Below are 19,262 nucleotides of genomic sequence, written 5' to 3' on the forward strand. Positions count from 1 at the left end.
ATTGCAGAGTAACGTACCTTAAAATTAAATAATTGATTTCTAATTAAGCAACTGAGTTGGAATGAAAACTTGCAGCCACTGCGGCTCTCCAGGACTAACATTGCCTACCCCGCCCTATGGCATTACTCTGTAGAACTCCTCAGCACATTTACTTAAGAGTGTTATATGATACTTAGCGATATATTTGAGAACTACACTGTACTCTTGTGCTATTGACTGATTCTGGAAATGTTTGGGTCCCCACTCGTAACTTTGGGCGAAATTTCAAATTAGAGGATTATTAAATTTAAGATTTTTTTCTAACTAAAGACAAAACTGAGTTCTGCAGATTTTGAGATAACTGATTTCTGTCAATAAGTTGTTCCAAAGGGCCACATTAGCCTTGCAAGGGTAGCAATGCACAAGAGAATAACAAAGTTGTGATATTAATGGACTTGTGTTGCACACACTGCTTTCAGCAGCAGTTCTACATTTGTGAATTGTTATGCTAATATATATACAAAAAAAAAAAAAAAGAGTTGAGGGTTTCTTTGAAAATTCCTGAAACCTTACTATTTAACATTTCCATTCTGTCGGCCATTTTTGACACCACTATTTGCATGACTGGCATCCTGCTAAAACATTGCATGAATGTTGTGTTGATCTTTATCTGTAAGTCCTGAATTCCTCCCTGCTCTGTTCACTCCCTCATGAACCTGAATAAATTTCCCACTACTTACCTGTTTGGATGGTTGTTAATGTTGCATTGTAGGAATCAAATTACTCAGGTACTGACAACATTTGCTGCTTTGGAATATGTGCTAAAAAACAATATGAAATTTATAAGTATCAGACTACAAAGTCCCTAAAAATGTTTCTTTTTTATCTTAGGAAAGAAGTTATGTTGTGGAAATAAATTACTATCTTGTGCTTAGAAGTTATTATCTTAGGGGAATAGGATCTATATTTTGTGTGCACAAAATATTGTGTTTTGAGAACAAGAACCATTTGATGTGTGCATATCATTTTGTCTTGTGGGTGGAAGGTCCATATGTTATGTGCTCCAGTTATCATTTGGTGGACTCAAGATCCATATCTTATGAACTAAAATTATTAATGTGAGCACACGGATAACATAGACATAATTCAGCAGGGGCTGTATTTGCAGCAACAAGAAGTAAGACAATCTACTGCAGAAATGCGAAAATGGCTTGCCTTGTTTGATTAAAGAGGTTTTTACATGATCCATTTCAGCACTCCTCACCATTGCTAATGCTTCATTATATTACCCACACATTTTAATAACCTCTAATACTAATCTTGTTTGCTCAACATACGGACTTTGTTTCCACAAGGGAATATTCTCAGCAGGCAAAATGCAGATCTTATTCTCACAACAAAAGAACTTGTTCTCGCTAGATAAAAAATACAATTTTTTGAGACTTTGAAGGTTCCATATGGCTCAACTAATCAATTTCATGTCATTTTTCTTCATTCAGTTTATTCATTTTTTATTTTTTTTTATAGAATACAGGAGAAGCTTTCCTTTATAATTTCTTCACATTTTGCTGAATATTCACTTATGTAGTTTTTTGGATGGGTCATAACATTGAACATTGAGTTATCAATCATACTTACTGAAGATGTACTAGGAAATTTAAATTAATTAAAAATATATGGTGATGTTAAATGTGCATCCTTTTTGAAGACACTGAAGATTAAAAGGGATCAGCTAACCATTATTCAGATACCAGCCATTTCTTTTCCTATTTGATTTGAAAATATTCAATTTCTGTTCTTAATTTATTTGTGTATTTTTTTTTTGTAATGAGCTTATGACCAGGATATTCTCTTGCTAGGTTGTCCGCCTTCCAACATGTCACCTCTCATCTCCCCGTGCCATTCGCCCATCCAAGAGACCCTGGCCAATAGCCCCATCTGCAAAGGTTCATCTGTTGAACTTCCTGATGCAGCAGATGCACTGGGCAGGCATGCTGTCAGCACACACAAAGCCCTAATGCACTCACACTCCCTGGGACAAATGGCTGTCAGTTCATTGGTGTGCAGTAGGTAAGCAGATCACTTAAGCTTTATTTATATGTTCATTGCTAGTTTTATTGTATTTACTTGTGGTTTCTGTAAACCTCGCGTATGCCTATCTAGGTAATATTTTCATTTACAGCATTTCATGAGAGCCATATTAGAGTATATCAAATGTAGTTGGAACAGTGTTTTGGGATATCTGATACTCCACTGCAAGGCTCATTCATGTACACCATCACAATCTTTCATACAGGGCCAAGTTAGAATCCTCATTTAACCTACGTAGAGATGAGACAAGAAAACAGGAGTATCAAGTGGAAAACCCCATTAAGTCATGGACAGAGTGTGCAAAGTCCTCACAGGCAGTGTCCGGTCCAGGGTCTGAACACAGAGTACCGACTGTGCCTTCATGCCATAGAGAGAATTGCCAAAAATTTGAGCAGCATTTGCAGAAAATATCGTATTGATATTGTTTCAAATATTATAATAACATTATTAGACTAAATAAATAGTTGAACAGGCTTCAAGAATGGCATTGTTTCAATTAAATTTTGAGTTTATTTTTATTAAGTGTACTTGTGTGCCGAGAGCACTATGCAATAATGTCAAATATAATTTGAAAAATCAATTGCTGCATAAATGCAAAACCTAATGTTAAAACAAATATCTTGGACAATACACACACACACACACACACACACACACACACACATGCATCAAAGAGTAAGTTATCCTCAAGAATGTGTTGGCACAGATGTTTTGCAAAAATAAGTGCAAATATTCATTCATGTACGTTCATATCTCTTGACAAGTAAAAAAATTAACTTCTTACAATAAGGACAGTGTGGAAATTTTATAATTAAATGCTGATATATACAGGTAAACAACTGTAGTTAATTATTTGTAATTACTCAGATCTTATGTTTACCCAAGAATAACAAAAATTCTGCATTTAGTGCTTTGAAAACCTTCAGACTTGTCTTTATACTGATTATGCCTTCCTCTTTCGACTTTCTTTTTGTACTGTATTTGCATTTGTGCTTTTTGCTTTTTTGCCCATTTTTATTCCTACATGTTCATTGATCTCATTTGCTTTATTAAAAGGATTTATTTGTGCTTATTATTATTTCATTATTTTTCTGCTTACCCAGTGAAACATGCTTTACAGATTAATGCTTTACATGGTCTTGTTCATACTTAGAAACTTTTGATAGTTACACACGGAAAAATCTTACTGTTTGTAGTTTTCCTCTTGTGCTGTGAATGACTATTAGTTTTCTTGCAGCCTGATTTTATTGTTGTCCAATGCAAAATCTTATGTGTATCTACATATTTTATTAAATGATTGCCAAATAGGAAACATTATGTCCTACCCATACTAAATCTATAGGAAGCCTCTAATTACAGTAGCTACCATCCTGATGAGATGGTAGATGCAAAAACCAGAAGGCAACAAGGAGACAGTGAAATCATGATTTTTTTTTATAAATGGTGCATTAATATGTCCCTCGGTTAAGTTGAAAAAAAGAGAAAGGAAAATGTAATTTCTACTTGTAACCTTTTTAAAAATTTCCTGAAGCGAGGTCACTAATGTAATCAGAATCAAGAGTTAACTGAATAAACTAGAAGCAAATGGAGGAGCTGAAGTAATATATTTTTATCACTGTCCTTCTTCAAATTGTGTATTAATCTATATCAAATTCAACTAATCGTAAATTAATGAATGGAATGGGACAAGCACTTCCAGGTTTTTCTTCTAAATTGATTTGAGATTTATATTAGGTAGTTCAGTTCACGATGTCATTATTTTCCTGCAACCAGAGTGATATGTTAGACATCATGAGCTTAAAGAAAAGGGAAGCTTTGGGGCTGACACCAAAGGAACTGTTTTTTTTCCCTTTGTTAACTAGCCACATGAAATTGGATTACTTAATTAATAAATAATTAATTAATAATGAATTACTTATCTCCACTACTGTACTTTTGTTATGCAAAATTATTATTGACAGTTCTTTGCATTTTTGCAATAGTTTAAAGCACACTGTTCAAGAAATAGCCAGCTGCTGTGTAAGTTTTGACTTTGATTACCATCTTTATAGAGGAAAGTTCATTGAGAGTGATCATGGTTTTGAAGTTTAGCTTTCTGTGGCTCTTACAGGTCATATATCTTTGAATGTGTTTCTTAGATCTTGCCAGTATAAACAAAGTTACATAACCTGATAATGTTTTGATCATGCTAGTTAAAAATTCAGTTAATCCTGATGCAGTCTAAAAAAATCTTTTCAAGGTCTTTATTGATAAGTGTAGCACATTAATGTATTTAGGTCATTTTTCTGTCAGCCAGCCCAAGTAAAACTTTTACCCAGGCATTCTTTGTTAACTGCCATTCATGGGCATAATATTATTGGCCAATATTAAGAAAACTCAAGTGACTAATGACATTTAAAGCAATGAATGATATACAGTATATAACTCTTAACAGCTGCAGAACACTTCAAGTTCAAATTGATCTTTATTGTCATGTATATTGTGACCACTAGAGGGCATTATTGCAGCATCCTAAACCCCAGACACAAGTCCCTTTGTTCTCACAATTATCTTTTCAAAAGGCTTTAACAGTGACATAAAAAATACAATTCTTCTTCTCTCTTTTGTTCTCTTCCACATCTCCCAAGTGAACTGTGTCTGTCTTCCACACCTGACTCCGACCAGCCCAGATCAGCTCGAGTGGCTTCTTTTATCTCAGACCAAGGAGTAATTCCGTGCATGGAAGCACTTCTGGGTTAAGTGGAAGTCCCTGAAAGTAGGAATTGCGAATCACAGCAGCTCCCCCTCTCAGCCCCCACAGAACCTCACAGGGCTGCCCTATGTAATTACAGATCCAGCATGCCCTGCAGTCATCTGTGTGAGAATCCAAACCCAGGGAGGCTGCCATCTAGTGCATTGGGGGTGAAAATATTCAGCAGTGCTCATCTCCCCCGGTCCTTTCATTGCACTGGATTCTTGGCATGGTAATGATCTTTGTTCAATCTTGGCCAGGATGCCAGTCCATTCATACCATCCATTACAGTGTATAGTACTGTACAATGAAATTCGTACTTGCATGCCATGTCTAAAAATTGTGACAATAATACAATGCCAATAAAAAGATGCAAACTTTGTTCTACAAAACTACATGGCTAAAGTACAATATTCAGCAGTGGCCAAAAGTTTTGGCAGTTGATACAAATATTGTGTTTAACAATATGTACTGCTTAAGCATTTTCAGATTATTTGTTACATATTTCTATGGTATACTGAAGAACAATTCTAAACATTTCATAGGTTTAAAAGGATTTTGTTGGTAAATACATCAAATTTATGTAAAGAGTCTATTTACAGTTTTGACGCTTCATAACTTCTGCAATTCGTTCTGGCATGCTGTATACCAGCTTCTGGGACAAATCCTGACTGATGGTGATCCATTTTTTCCTTTTTAGTGCTTGGAGTTGATCACAATTTGTGGTCTTCTTCTTGTCCATTTGCTTTTTGAGAATTCACAGCAGGTTCTCAATAGGATTAAGATCTGGGGCGTTTCCTAGCCACAGGTCCAAACTTTCAGTGCCACAATCTCTGAGCCATTTCATTATCAATTTTGCCTTGTGACATGGTGCTCCATCATACTGTAAAGTAAATGAATCATCACCAAATTGTGCCTGGATTGTTGGGAGAAGTTGCTGTTGGAGGACGTTTTGATACCATTCTTTATTTATGGTATTGTTCTTGGGCAGAATTATGTGAGGGCCCACTCCCTTGGATAAGAAGCAACCCCACACTTGGTTTGTCTCAGGATGCTTCACTGTTGGCACAACACAGGACTCATGGTAGCATTCACCTTTTCCTTCTCCAGATAATCAGTTTTGCAGATGTCCCAAACAGTCAGAAGAAGGATTCATCCGAAAAAAATAACTGCACCAGTCTTCTGCTGTCCAGTTCTTGTACTTCCTGCAGAATTTCAGTCTGTCCTTGATGGTTTTTACTGGAAAGAAGTGACTTCTTTGCTGCACTTCTTGACACAAGGCTGTTGTCAAAAAGTCTTTGCCTTACTGTGCGTGCAGATGTGCTACATAATTCTGTAGCTCACTCCTCAGGACACTGGAAACTTTTAGCTGATAATTTTGTGCCAGGGCCAAAATAAGTGAAAATGGGTTTATGTTATAAAGTTACGTTTTTATGCTAAAAATAGCTGTTTGCAATTAATTAATATGCATCTGATCACTCTGCACAATAATATAAAAACAATGTGAATTGCCACCACAAAAACTAAAGCCCTACATTTTGCAAAACACAACATTTGTGTCACTGCCAAAACTTTTGGCCACTATTGCACAATTAAATTCTTATCTGCATGCCTTATCTAAAAATGTGACAATAATACAATGCCAAAAAAAAAGATTCAAAGTTTGTTCTAAAAAACTGCATACATACAGTACAATATACAGGTCATACAAATGTATACAATATATTCACATGTGATGTCGGCATTGTGTTTGTCTTTGGGTACTCTGAATTTCATGTCTTATTCCAAAGATGTGCATGCTAGGTGAATTGCCATCTACAAGTTGAGTGAAGTTCTGTGATGAACTGGCATCAGTTCCTGCTTAAATCTCAGTGCTAATACTGATAATAAAACATTTATAAAACATCTTTCCAATGCTCGAAGCGTTTAGTGCTGAAAAGATAAGCAAACTCATGATTCTAAAATGTGAATTTGAATGAAGGGATGAATGAATGAAACACTGCAGTTTCAGAACTATTTTTGTAATACGTTTGACTAAAATGATAAATGTGACATCATTCTACTGTACAGTTCATATGCACATCTGGATATAAATTTGTAGGGGGTGCATAGCTTTGGTTCCCATCTGTACATTTTATTGCCATTTACAGCAGTGACAAACTTTAGGGACCATTTTACTCTTTCATAGTCTGATTTAAACAAAAAAGAGTAAAACTCAAGACTTGTATAACGGAGTTAAAATAGTCAAGTGTCGATGATTATATTATTTGGTCAACGAAAAGTATTTTGACTGAACACAAATTTCAGGTTTGGGAAGCTTGGTAAGAAAATTAATATTTTAAAGTAATTAGCTATTATGTGACACTAAACAACAATAGATTCTTTCTTTACAACTTATATTGGCTTGCCAATGGTTCTTTCTCTCTTTTGTAATGAGATATGTTAAAAGTGATATTGACGCTCACCCTTCAAATTCCTTTAATCTTGTCTAATTATCCTTTATGTCAGTGTGTGCTGTGCCATGCTTATTAATTGAGTGCAGGACACGATTTCTACAATAACAGGTATTAAAACTGTCTAACTAACTTCTCTAATTGTTAGGCTTATGTGGCATGCCCAAACTGTTTATTTCTGTCCCTACCATAACTAAAATTACCCTTTATCAAGAACCATTACACTGCATTACCAAAGGGTCTGTACATAGTTTATGCTTTCTTATGAATGAATTCTTGATACAACAGCATCTGGAGGTACAGGTGAGCATTTGCTCTGCAATGGCTATGCTTCTGCAGTACATGCCTATGTCTTGTGATAAAATGGCAGACAATGAAATATTTGTTTATAAATTGTTTGCAAAAGCAAGTTTTACAGGACATTCACATAAGCTTATAATACAAAAATTGGCACACCACAACCGAATACATTATATTTGTATATGCTTCTTACGTGGTGCTTTTTTGTTTTATTAAATATATGTTATGTCTTTATTTCTAAATGTATACAGGACTCTGGTTTTGTTGAAGGTGCAAATTAATAACACATATGCAAGGATAAATCAAATGTCAAGGCAATCTGAAAATTTCTTGGTAACTGCAACTGATTGAAGCGGACGCAATGCAACATGTTTGCGATGTCTTATAGGCAGTTCAAACATGCACAGTGCAACACTCTGTTGTTAGACCAGTTGAAACCAAGGTCAAATGAACATACATCATCCACTGCAGGATTGCACCAGTGTGGACAAATGTGCTGTAGTGAGATTTCTTTGGGCAGAAGTAAAGAAACCTGCTGAAATTCACCAAAAGATCTTGGCCTGAGCAGAATAGTAAGCTGTTTGTGTACCCATCTTGCACAAACTTTATGGTACCCCAAGTTATTGTGAACTATGGCTTGTTCAGATCCATAGCTGATATCCAAATATGCAGCAACAGTGGCCAACATAATCCGTAGGTGGTCTTTGATGAAGACATTTGCCATGTCCATGTGGTGTTTGTGTTTGCAATTCTAATGGTTGACCAGATCAAGCTTCATTGGTTACACTTGGTCTTCCCGCTTTTGCACTTCTGTACTGAGCCAACATCCTTCAGTCAATTTCAGCAGGTTTCACTCATTCTGCCCATAGAAATCAACAATGGTGCAATCCCACAGCAGAATGTCAATTTTCATTTGACCTTCAGCTTCAGCTAGATTAATGACAGAGCACTGTGCATGTTTGAACTACCCACAAGTGTGTTGTATTGCGTCTGCTTTAATTCATTGCGTTTACCACATAATTTTCAAATTACCTTTACTTTTTGATTTACCCTCATATTTAGTGTGACAGTAAAAGAACCATCACCAGGTCCTTTCCCAGCTATGGTGACCAGGGTGAACCAGTTGCATTTAACCCAATATAACACAGTCTAGAGTTGACAGGTGTAGTTCTAAAAGATAGTAACGTTAAATGAATCTTCAAGATGCTTAACGTTAGTACATCATTCCAGTAAGAATCAGATTTTTAGATTTCATACATTGCCTTCACTTACCTATTTGGCGGAGTTCTCTACTTTAGCAGTCTAGCTGCTTTAGCGGTCAATTGACAGGCAGTTTCTGCGCATGCATGGCTAATTACAGTAAACCCTCGTTTATCGCGGTTAATCCGTTCCAGACTCTGCTGCGATAAATACATTTCTGCGAAGTAGGATTCTTTATTTATAAATCGAATATTTTCGCAGTTAGAGCATAGAAAACCTGTTTATGACCTTCTAAATATGTTTTTTAACATTATTAGATCCCTCTAGACATTAAATAACACCTTTTAGTCAAAATTTTAAACTGTGCTCCATGATAAAATGGAGATGACCGTTCCGTCTCACAATTAAAAGAATGCAAACATATCTTCCTCATCAAAAGAGTGCGCATCAGGAGTAGAGAATGTCAGAGAGAGAAAGAGAGAGAGAAGCAAACAATCAAAAAATCAATAGGGCTGTTTGGGCTTTTAAGTATGCAAAGCACCGCCAGTCAAAGCAGCCGGAAGGAAGGCAGCAATGTGAAGGTGGCCTTTCAGCATTTTTAGAGGAGTGTCCATATCCTCTAGGCCAATGTGCAAACAGCCCCTCTGCTCACACCCCCTCTGCCAGGAGCAGAGAATATCAGAGAGAGTGAGAGAGACAGAGAAAAGCAAACAATCAAAAATCAATACGTGCTGTTTGGGCTTTCAAGTATGCGAAGCACTGCACGGGAAGCATATCGTATATCATTGAGGAGTTTTATTTAATATGTAATACGTGCTCTGATTGGGTAGCTTCTCAGCCATCTGCCAATAGCGTCCCTTGTATGAAATCAACTAGGCAAACCAACTGAGGAAGCATGTACCATAAATTAAAAGACCCATTGTCCGCAGAAATCCACGAACCAGCAAAAAATCTGTGATATATATTTAGAATTGCTTACATTTAAAATCCGTGATGGAGTGAAGCTGCGAAAGTCGAAGCGCAGTATAGCAAGGGATTACTGTATTCCCTTTATGCTGCTCAAAGCCAGCAAACAGTTGATTTAGCAAAAGTCGAGGGTAATGAAATACGAAGGGGGGAAAGCAGTTGCAGTGAGTTCTACTTTACTTGTTTGTGGATTTTGTTTTGTTGTTGTTTATGAGTTTAGAATTAATCCCAGAGGATGTGTGAAATGTAGGTAAGTTAGTTTATGTGTAGGAATAAAGTTGAGGATAAGGGGGTGGATCCACTCCGGTAATAGAATGGTATGAGCCCATTGCCTTTAGGCGAATGTGTAGGAAATGCTTAAAAGGTCTCTGTGCCATTAGTTCAGGAAGTCAGTGAGGATATGTGTCGCTATTGTGTGTATTGCCAAGTTTGTTTTTCTTATGCTGTTGTCTGTCTTAAAGGTATTTTTCACCTTTTAAAGCCAGGGTGTCTCCTAGATTTTGGGAGAGCTTCAGCACTGGGGTGAGACATAGGTTTTGGCTGCTACAGAGTCATTGGACCAATTGTCCAACCTTTTTCTTTCTACCCTTATCTTTTTTTGGCAGCTTTGAACTATATGCTTTTTATGAGCCCTTGCCTGTAACTACTGTGCATTAAAGTTTTCAGTAATTTATTGAATTTGTTCTTTTGTATAGGATACGACTATTTTGTTTTGCTTGATTGTTGCATATTATGGTTATGGATTTTTTACCAATTTGTGACTTTTTTGCGGATTTTTGTTCTTTATCTCACCAACAAATACTGGATTATGATTCTTCCTGCAATAAACATCGGTGACTTTGGTTTCAAAATTTTTTGCAATTTATATGTGTTTTGGGGCATCTTGAGCACCATCCGGCTATGAAATACTGACTTGAGAAAGTGTATCATGACAGTTAGTAAATAGAAGAACTGTTTAGATAAAACTGGACTAAAACCTCTCAGAATATACAGTATATGCCTACTGCCAGGGAATGTTATGTTGCTGTACTTACAGTACATGACTTGTTTTCCAAGATATATAATTCTTTAAATTAAATGCTATTCCTTTACTGCTGTGTATTAGAGTAAGATAATGAAGTCTTTAAAACTTAAAATGTTAATTATGAGTTCAAAGTACAGTACATTTCAGAAAAAAACAGATTTCTTACATAAGTGAAGTTTTAGGTAAATCTGCATTGTAAGTATTTAAGAACAGACTAAGTGTATTATAACAAGTAATCAATGTTTATTCTATAGAAATAATTTGCTGTAGTCTCTCCATTAGTTCAAAATGTAGAACAGCTATAGGATCAGTAGCTAACTGCCATGTCTCTTATTTTTCAGCTGTGGAAGACCATATAACAAAATAAACTTCAATGAAGGTACGTTGGACAAAGTGGAGATACCAACAAATTCACTAAACAGGACAGGTACTGGCAGATTTAACTCAAAATTTATTTAAAGTGATATTTATCATGTTCTGAATTTTGTTTAAGTTTCATAATATTTGGAAAATTACACATAGTTAAGAAAATGTGATATTGATTGCATTAAAGTCAGATATTAAATAATACGATATTAATATTAAGAGTCAAGATCAGAAATTAGTTAAATTGCTAAATTGCTGTTTTGCTAAATGCAAGTCAACCTCCACAGTGTATTTTACAGGATGACACAATATCCATACAATATATTGCAGGAAAATATCAGATAATTTAATTCACATATATGAAGGAAAAACAAAGAAACATCCTAAATTAAAAATAAGAAACTGCCTCTGCCATAGGTAAATTATTATAGAAAGTAATCCAGTGCCTTAGGTTCCAAAATGAAGATGGAAAACTTTAAGTTTACAGGATTCTTTATTCAAAGATTCAATACAGTGAACATTTATTTTTACTTTAACAAGAACAAAATACTCCAAATATCAGTCAATTTTAGTTAATTTTTCTAAAGGTTATTATAATGTACACTGAAGCGAAATATTTTACAAATAATTTGCAAATGTAATGTTACCATTCAAAGAATGCAAGCTGTCTCTGCATCCCATGGTATGAGTGCATGAGTATTTTAATATCCAGGCCTGACTGGGAACTGGACAGGTAACATCTGTGGATGTAAATAAGTAATATTTGGTAATATGGACCTAAATAGAAATCATTAAGGTAACATCTATGGATAGAATTAACTAATATTTGGTCATCTTATTATGAAATTTATTATATATCCATCCATCCATTTTCTAAACCACTGAATCCGAATACAGGGTTGCGGGGGTCTGCTGGAGCCAATCCCAGCCAACACAGGGCACAAGGCAGGAACCAACCCTGGGCAGGGTGCCAACCCACCGCAGGACACACACAAACACACCCACACACCAAGCACACACTAGGGCCAATTTAGAATCACCAATCCACCTAACCTGCATGTCTTTGGATTGTGGGAGGAAACCCACGCAGATACCGGGAGAACATGCAAACTCCACATAGGGAGGACCCGGGAAGCGAACCAGGTTCCCCTCACCGCGAGGCAGCAGCGCTACCACTGCTCTACCGTGCCCCCCCTTTATTATATAATATAGGTATTTATGTTAGCAACAAGTCAAAACTGATGGAACCTTGTTGGCTCAGTATGGCAATGACCCAGCGCAACTGTACAAATGAAAACAATACAGTGTAACTACCAAAAAACTCCTTGAAGCAGTGAATTCTCTGGAATCCTTGTTCTGCACCTGGCACACTTGTGGCCGCTTCTGGGAAAAATCACAATGTTCAACATGGACATTCCATTACAGGACACAATAACATATCTTAAAGTCACAATGGGCACTCATCTCAGATGCAGGCAACATACTGAGGGAAATGCAGCAAAATCTACAATCAATTTAATGCACCACTACACAGAAAGAATACACAATCAGACACCAAATAATGTATGCTATTCCAGGGTGGGATGTGCTGCTAACAGTCACATACTAACCCTTTAACAAGGAAAAGGCCCTAAGATTGTTCCTTAAATGTTCATGGCTATGTACTAAAGAACAGATACATCAAGACAGTTTCTCACCCACTTTGAGGCAACTTATTCATCACTTGGTAACAAAAATATTTATACAATCACTAACAGAAAGACATAAAACAATGTCAATTACAATAAGTCATAATAAAGAAAGCATGAAAAATCCAAAGCCACTTTGAATGAATAACATAATACTGTACTAGAGCAACTAATTTCCATGAAGACCTCTCAAGTCCTAGCAACTATTATCTGAATAGTATCATAAACATTTACACTAGGTGAGTAGTAAATTGGGACAAGAGACAAAAAAGTGAGGAGCAGCCTGGGCACCATTTGCCAATGTCGGTGAGAAGCAGCAGGATATGAATAGCCCCATGAGTAATAGTGTTTTAACAATAAGAAATTCAGGTACCTTAGTCAGATGTTTGAGCCCATCCAGTGAAACTAGTATTACCAAGAATTGGATTCAACCAGACATGACTGGGAACTACACAGATAACATATAAGAATCAAATTAAATGTTATCTGGTTGTTTGAATCCACGTGGAAACCACACAGGTAATGTGCCTTAACTGGGCATAGATAGAGACAGAGAGAGATAGTAGCACAGAATTGCAATGAATAGCTTCTACATAGTGCAGTTAATTTTTCAGTTTACCTAGAGCATTATTTTGGCTCTTTGTGTTTGTAAACAGATGTATATAGGTTGCTATGGACACAGGTTTTGGCTTCACTAGAAGCCCTTTAAAAGGGCTTAAAAGTCGTTAAGGGAAAGAAAGAATAATGCAACTTTGACTTATACAACTCTATAGAAAAGGAGCATTGGTGGAATTAAATGGTAACTACATAGTACTGACCAAAAATTTCTTGATCACTAGTTGGCAGTCTGTTATCAGTAGGTGTAGATACTTCAACTTCAAGTCCAGTGGTATATAGGAGTATGTGGAGAGAGAAGATCACAGACAACAACAACAACAGCATTTATTTATATAGAACATTTTCATACAAAAAAAATGTAGCTCAAAGTGCTTTACAAAATGAAGAATAGAAAAATAGAAGACACAATAAAAAATAAAAATAAGTCAACATTAATTAACATCGAATAAGAGTAAGGTCCGATGGCCAGGGTGGACAGAAAAAACAAAAAAAAAACTCCAGAGGCTGGAGAAAAAAATAAAATCTGTAGGGATTCCAGATGAAGAGACCACCCAGTCCCCTCTGGGCAATCTCCCTAACATAAATCAAACAATCCTCTTTGTATTTAGGGTTCTCATGGAAGGACTCGATGATGATGGTCACTTAGACTTCTGGCTTTTAGTCCATCAATGTTGGAGCCTCATGATGCTTTAAGTAGGTGGTGGTGGCGCAGGTCGCCACCACAAAGAAACTGGAAAAAGAAACAGAAGTGAGAGTTGGGGTCAGTACAGACAACTTAAGCAACGTTGGAATGGAGCTCCTTGACATTATCTTAATGAGGCTGATCAAGATTTTTGGTAATACTTGCAGGCTAAGGAGGAAAATTGGTCAAGAGTGTGTTGCTGGTATTCAATGTTATATACAGTTGTGCTTGAAAGTTTGTGAACCCTTTAAAATTTTCCATATTTCTGCATAAATATGACCTAAAACATCATCAGATTTTCACTCAAGTCCTAAAAGTAGATAAAGAAAAACCAGTTAAACAAATGAGACAAAAATATTATACTTGGTCATTTATGTATTAAGGAAAATAATCGAATATTACATATTTGTGAGTGGCAAAAGTATGTGAACCTTTGCTTTCAGTATCTAGTTTGACCCCCGTTTGCAGCAATAACTGCAACTAAACGTTTCCGGTAACTTTTGATCATTGGAAGTTTGGCCTCTTCCGTTGCGAGAGATGGACGTCTGAAGCGGAGCTCCGCTAGCAGCGGTGTTATTTTTCATATTTTCTTCTTATTATCCTGAGATATCCCATATTTATCCAGCCTGAGGGTACTACTACAATATATGCAAGCATATATAAACATGGCCAACAAGAAAGGGGTTCAGAAAGGAGTGAAAGAAACGAAAACTAAAGCTACATCCAAGCTCAGATCGGTAAGCCCAAGTTCAGGCTCAAGGTATGGCCTTTCAGAGACTGACCTGGATCAGTCGGGCGTAAGCCCAGACTCCTTGGGACCACGGTCTGCTACATCGTCTCCGGCTGAGAGCGAAATGAGGAGCGAATGTATGAGTGTGAGTGACACAGTTCACGGTATCTCGCCGATTGGAGAAGATCATCTGAAACTGGAAAAGGCCTTGCAGTCCGCGCTTTGAACTACTCCGCGCAAATCGGGAACACCGGCTGCAATAGAGCCCACTGCTTCACCTACGGTGCACGAAAGCAGAATTGATCTGTCTGAACTGATGGTGATGATTGCTGAGCTCATGCAAGAGATAAAGAAAGATATAAAGAAAAGCAAGAAGGCAAATGAGAAGGCAAGGGAAACGGCAAATGAGAAGCTGCGACAGGAGCGGCAGCAGGATAATAAAGACTAGGAGAAACGCATATGTGTTCACTTTGAGGCAGTCTTTAAAGATATGCTGGGTAAATTTGAAGAGCACGTTCAGGAAACCTCGTTTAAACTGAGCACACTTGCTAATCAACTGGAGGATGTAAAGGAGACATTCAAGACTCGAATTAAAACAGCCGGAAATCTAGCTGCCAGTGCTGAAGAAAAAGCAGCAACTGCCAACTCCAAATGCAAAAAACTCGGAGACAGACTTGCTGCTTTGGAAGATGGAAGCAGAAGGAATAATATTAGAATCAAAGGTCTACCTGAGAATCGAGAAAGTCCAAACCCAGTGAAATTCGCAGCTGAACGATTTTCTAAAATAATTGGAGAGGACTTTAAAGCAGATTCTAAGATAGCAGCGGCTTATTGCATACGCGGATCAAATACCATTAGACTTAGATCTTTTATTATTCGCTCTGAGAGATTATTATTTAAGCTAGAGGTGATGGCACTCCTCAGACACAAGCAAGAGATTATATATGAAAATAACTACATTCATATCTTCCCTGATTTCTCTCCAGCAACAGCTACTAAACATGCAGCCTTCTATAACATCAAATAGCCAATTTCAAACACAGCCTCTTGTATCCTGCCAAACTGAAAGTGGAATTGCAAGGTCAATTCTATGTCTTTGCCAGCAAAGAAGAAGCAGAAAAGGAATTAAGAAAGCTGATCCCAACACTATTCTGAAACACAATAGTGGGTTGTAGCTGTCATGACATGGCAAGGATAAATAACCTACTGCTTGATCTATTTGTTAAGATACGGATTTTTTATAATTATATATCCTCTTTATTACTCGGACGCTATCTGTTTATGTTTTAATTGCAGTTATAGACGTTTGTGCTTCATTTTTTTTTTTTTTTTATTTAAAATTTTTTTTTCCATCTTATTTATTTATTTTTTCTCTACTCTAAAGTAGACTGTTTAACATCATACCCTTGGTTTATTGTTATTGTTATTATTGTATTAAGACTTACTATGCTTATTCTGGACCACTTTCTAACATCATACCTCGGGTTTATTATCTTAATACATTAAAATTGCTGAAGATTATATATATTTTAGGTTTATAGTTTGTCAATGATTATATTTTAGGCATATAGTATTTAGACTATATTGGCAATAGATATCTCTATTTTTTAATCCTAAAACGCTGCTCCGTGGGGGCTTGTTTTGCTTTGGACGCGCTCTGTCTCTGGGTATGTCAGAGGACCGGGACTGTGTGAAGTGGGGTCCGGCCTCACGTGGGGAGGCAAAATGGGAGTGTGGGGGGTTAGGGGGGGAGGGAAAGAGAGCAGGCTATATCTATATCTAATCTATCCTTTTAATCTTTATAATTATAACTACCAATGTAACAATAAGCTGCATGGCAATAACTCTTGGGGAAATGCAAAATTAAGTTTAAAGCTGTCTCACTTCCAGTTAAGACTATAAAGTGACATCAAAATTTCCGAATCAATGTCTCCATGATGGGACAGTTAACTTTGTGAGCTGGAATGTTAAAGGCCTGAATCACGAATTACAAGGAAAGTACTCTCTCACCTAACAGGTTTAAACGATAAAATAGTATTTTTACAGGATACCCACTTACTAAGCAAGGATCAGTTCTGGCTGCAAAAGGACTGGACTGGCCAAATGTTCCATTCTAGCTTTGCAAAGAAAACTAGAGGTGTGGGAATTTTTATACATAGAACAGCCTTATTTGTAGCATCAGATGTAGTATTGGATCCTGAAGGGAGATATGTGATGGTCATGGGCAACTTATCTAATTGTAAAATGATTTTGATAAATGCTTATGCACCTAATGTCGATGATAAGGAATTTATACAAAATTTATTACAATGTGCATCATACAGACCAATTTCACTTTTGAATAATGACGTTAAGATACTCTAAAAATTATAGCTAGGAGGATGGAGAAAGTGCTCCCCTCGGTAATATCACAAGATCAAACTGGACTTATCAAGGGTTGACACTTATCCTCAAATCTTCGATGCCTGTTTAATGTAATATACTCACCAACTAAGTCAAACACCCCAAAAATATTATTATCATTGGATGCAGAAAAATCATTTGACATGATTGAATGGAAATACCTTTTTACTACATTGAAATTTGGGTTTGGCCCGATCATTTGTGCATGGATCAAACTACTGTATACCAATCCAGAAGCTTCAATTTGTATCAACAACATCTGTTCAGACTACTTTAATTAGAACGAGGTACTAGACAAGGATGCCCCTTGTCACCGCTGCTGTTTGCAATCGCCATTGAACCACTGGCAATACATTGTTGAAATGCTGATCAGATAAAGGGGATTATCAGAGAAGGACTGGAACAGAAAATTTATCTATATGCAGATGATATGCTACTGTATATATCAGACCCACAAAATTCTGTGCCTGCAGTCTCAACAGTACTCACAGAATTTCAAAACATATCTGGTCTCTGAATAAAAGTGTACTCTTTCCAGTGAATTCTCAAGCATATAATATTAGATTAGACACCCTGCCTTTTATCATTGCAGAACAGTTTAATTACCTTGGGGTAAACATCACAAGTAAACATAAAGATCTTTATCAACAAAATTTTACCGTCTTGAACCTGAGCCACTTTATAAAGCGAGTATTTACATATGGTGACAATATAATTTTTATGATGAAATGCAGCAAAATGTTTATTATATTATACAGATAAAACTTTAACTTCATTTAAATAATCTATATTCTTCACTGGGTCTGTCGTGAATGATAGAATAATTAAACATGTACTACGAAGATATTTCAATGTTCCTTAACGCGCACACGTGCCGGTCCCGGGACATAACAGCGTTTTAAAAACGTTACAGTAATGTGTGCATGCCCATCTGCCATGCATCTCGACACCCTACCCATCAAATGAAACTTCAAAGTCTCGTCTAACCGATGATATAAACCATTTTGACACACAACAACCACAGCACTGACAGCCTTTTTTACAGAGAAGTACATACTTTTAAGAGTTGACTGTCCCTACCTTTGAAGACCCCCTGCAAGTCAAACATCAATATTTCCGAGCAGTATTGATCCCATTGTGTCCGTAAGGCTCCAGCGAATATAATCCAGTAAAACGATTTAGGTCCAAACCACACAATATATTCTCAAAGGGACAAAAACTCCAGAAAACGTTTCATAACTTGAGACCACCTACGTAATTTTTTTTCATTTATATTGCTCATATCAGACGTAATTTGTTTCTGTCGGCGATAACCATGCTACCGTATGAAACATGGAAGTGTTAGCTTCTGATCGACACCTAAGTTGGCCAATTACGACGGGTCTGGGGTTGACTGGCACCTCGTATAGCCAACGAGTGTCACAGACAGCTTGGAGGATGACGTATAGCTCCAAACCCTGGTAGAATCTACCAGTTTGATTGGACACTGTGACTGACACTCAAAACTTACAGCCAATGAGCAGCCGAGCATTTTGATATGTAACTTGCCATACTAACTTGTAAACAAAACGATCGGAGCTGCGTGAAGGTGGCATTTGTGCCAGTCTGCAGAGTTGGTGCGTGGTTGTTTATTGTGATTTCGCCAAGTTTTTTCACATTTTAAATATGAATAAAAGTAAAAGTTTAAACTTAAATAAACGCTCGATTAAATAAGAGATGCATGTACGCGTTGTGAAAGTATTCAACCGGCCCAGGAGACGTCTAATGGCAGAGAGCGGCGTGCCACGCCCTTGTGCTTTCTGCTTGCTAGTGATTGCTGCCATCAAGTGGCACATGGAAAAACGTTGAGCTGTGTTGTAACAGTTTGTAAAAGAAATATATATAGTTTGTGTGCATTTTATAAAAAATAAAAAAATATAAATATATTTTGGCCCATAACTTGTATTGACTATTTTTACATAGAAATGTGTATTTTTTATTGTTTTTATTATGGAACATGAATTTCCATAACTAATAGAGTGACACTGTGTG

At 36.7% G+C, this 19,262-nt stretch overlaps 1 protein-coding gene across 3 annotated transcripts in view; it reads left to right on the top strand.

The window, feature by feature from the left end:
- pde3a (phosphodiesterase 3A, cGMP-inhibited) overlaps positions 1 to 19,262 on the top strand; it is a 331,968-nt gene that overhangs the window by 249,352 nt on the left and 63,354 nt on the right. The window contains exons 5-6 of one of the 3 annotated variants that reach the window (XM_039769763.1): positions 1,839 to 2,049; positions 11,086 to 11,171. In XM_039769763.1, coding sequence (XP_039625697.1) covers positions 1,839 to 2,049; positions 11,086 to 11,171 — 297 coding nt within the window. The remainder of the gene's footprint in view (positions 1 to 1,838; positions 2,050 to 11,085; positions 11,172 to 19,262) is intronic. The other 2 variants (XM_039769764.1, XM_039769765.1) reach the window with 2 other exon arrangements.

The sequence above is a fragment of the Polypterus senegalus genome, chromosome 11 (assembly GCF_016835505.1).
Source record: "Polypterus senegalus isolate Bchr_013 chromosome 11, ASM1683550v1, whole genome shotgun sequence".
Taxonomy (NCBI): Eukaryota; Metazoa; Chordata; class Cladistia; order Polypteriformes; family Polypteridae; genus Polypterus; species Polypterus senegalus.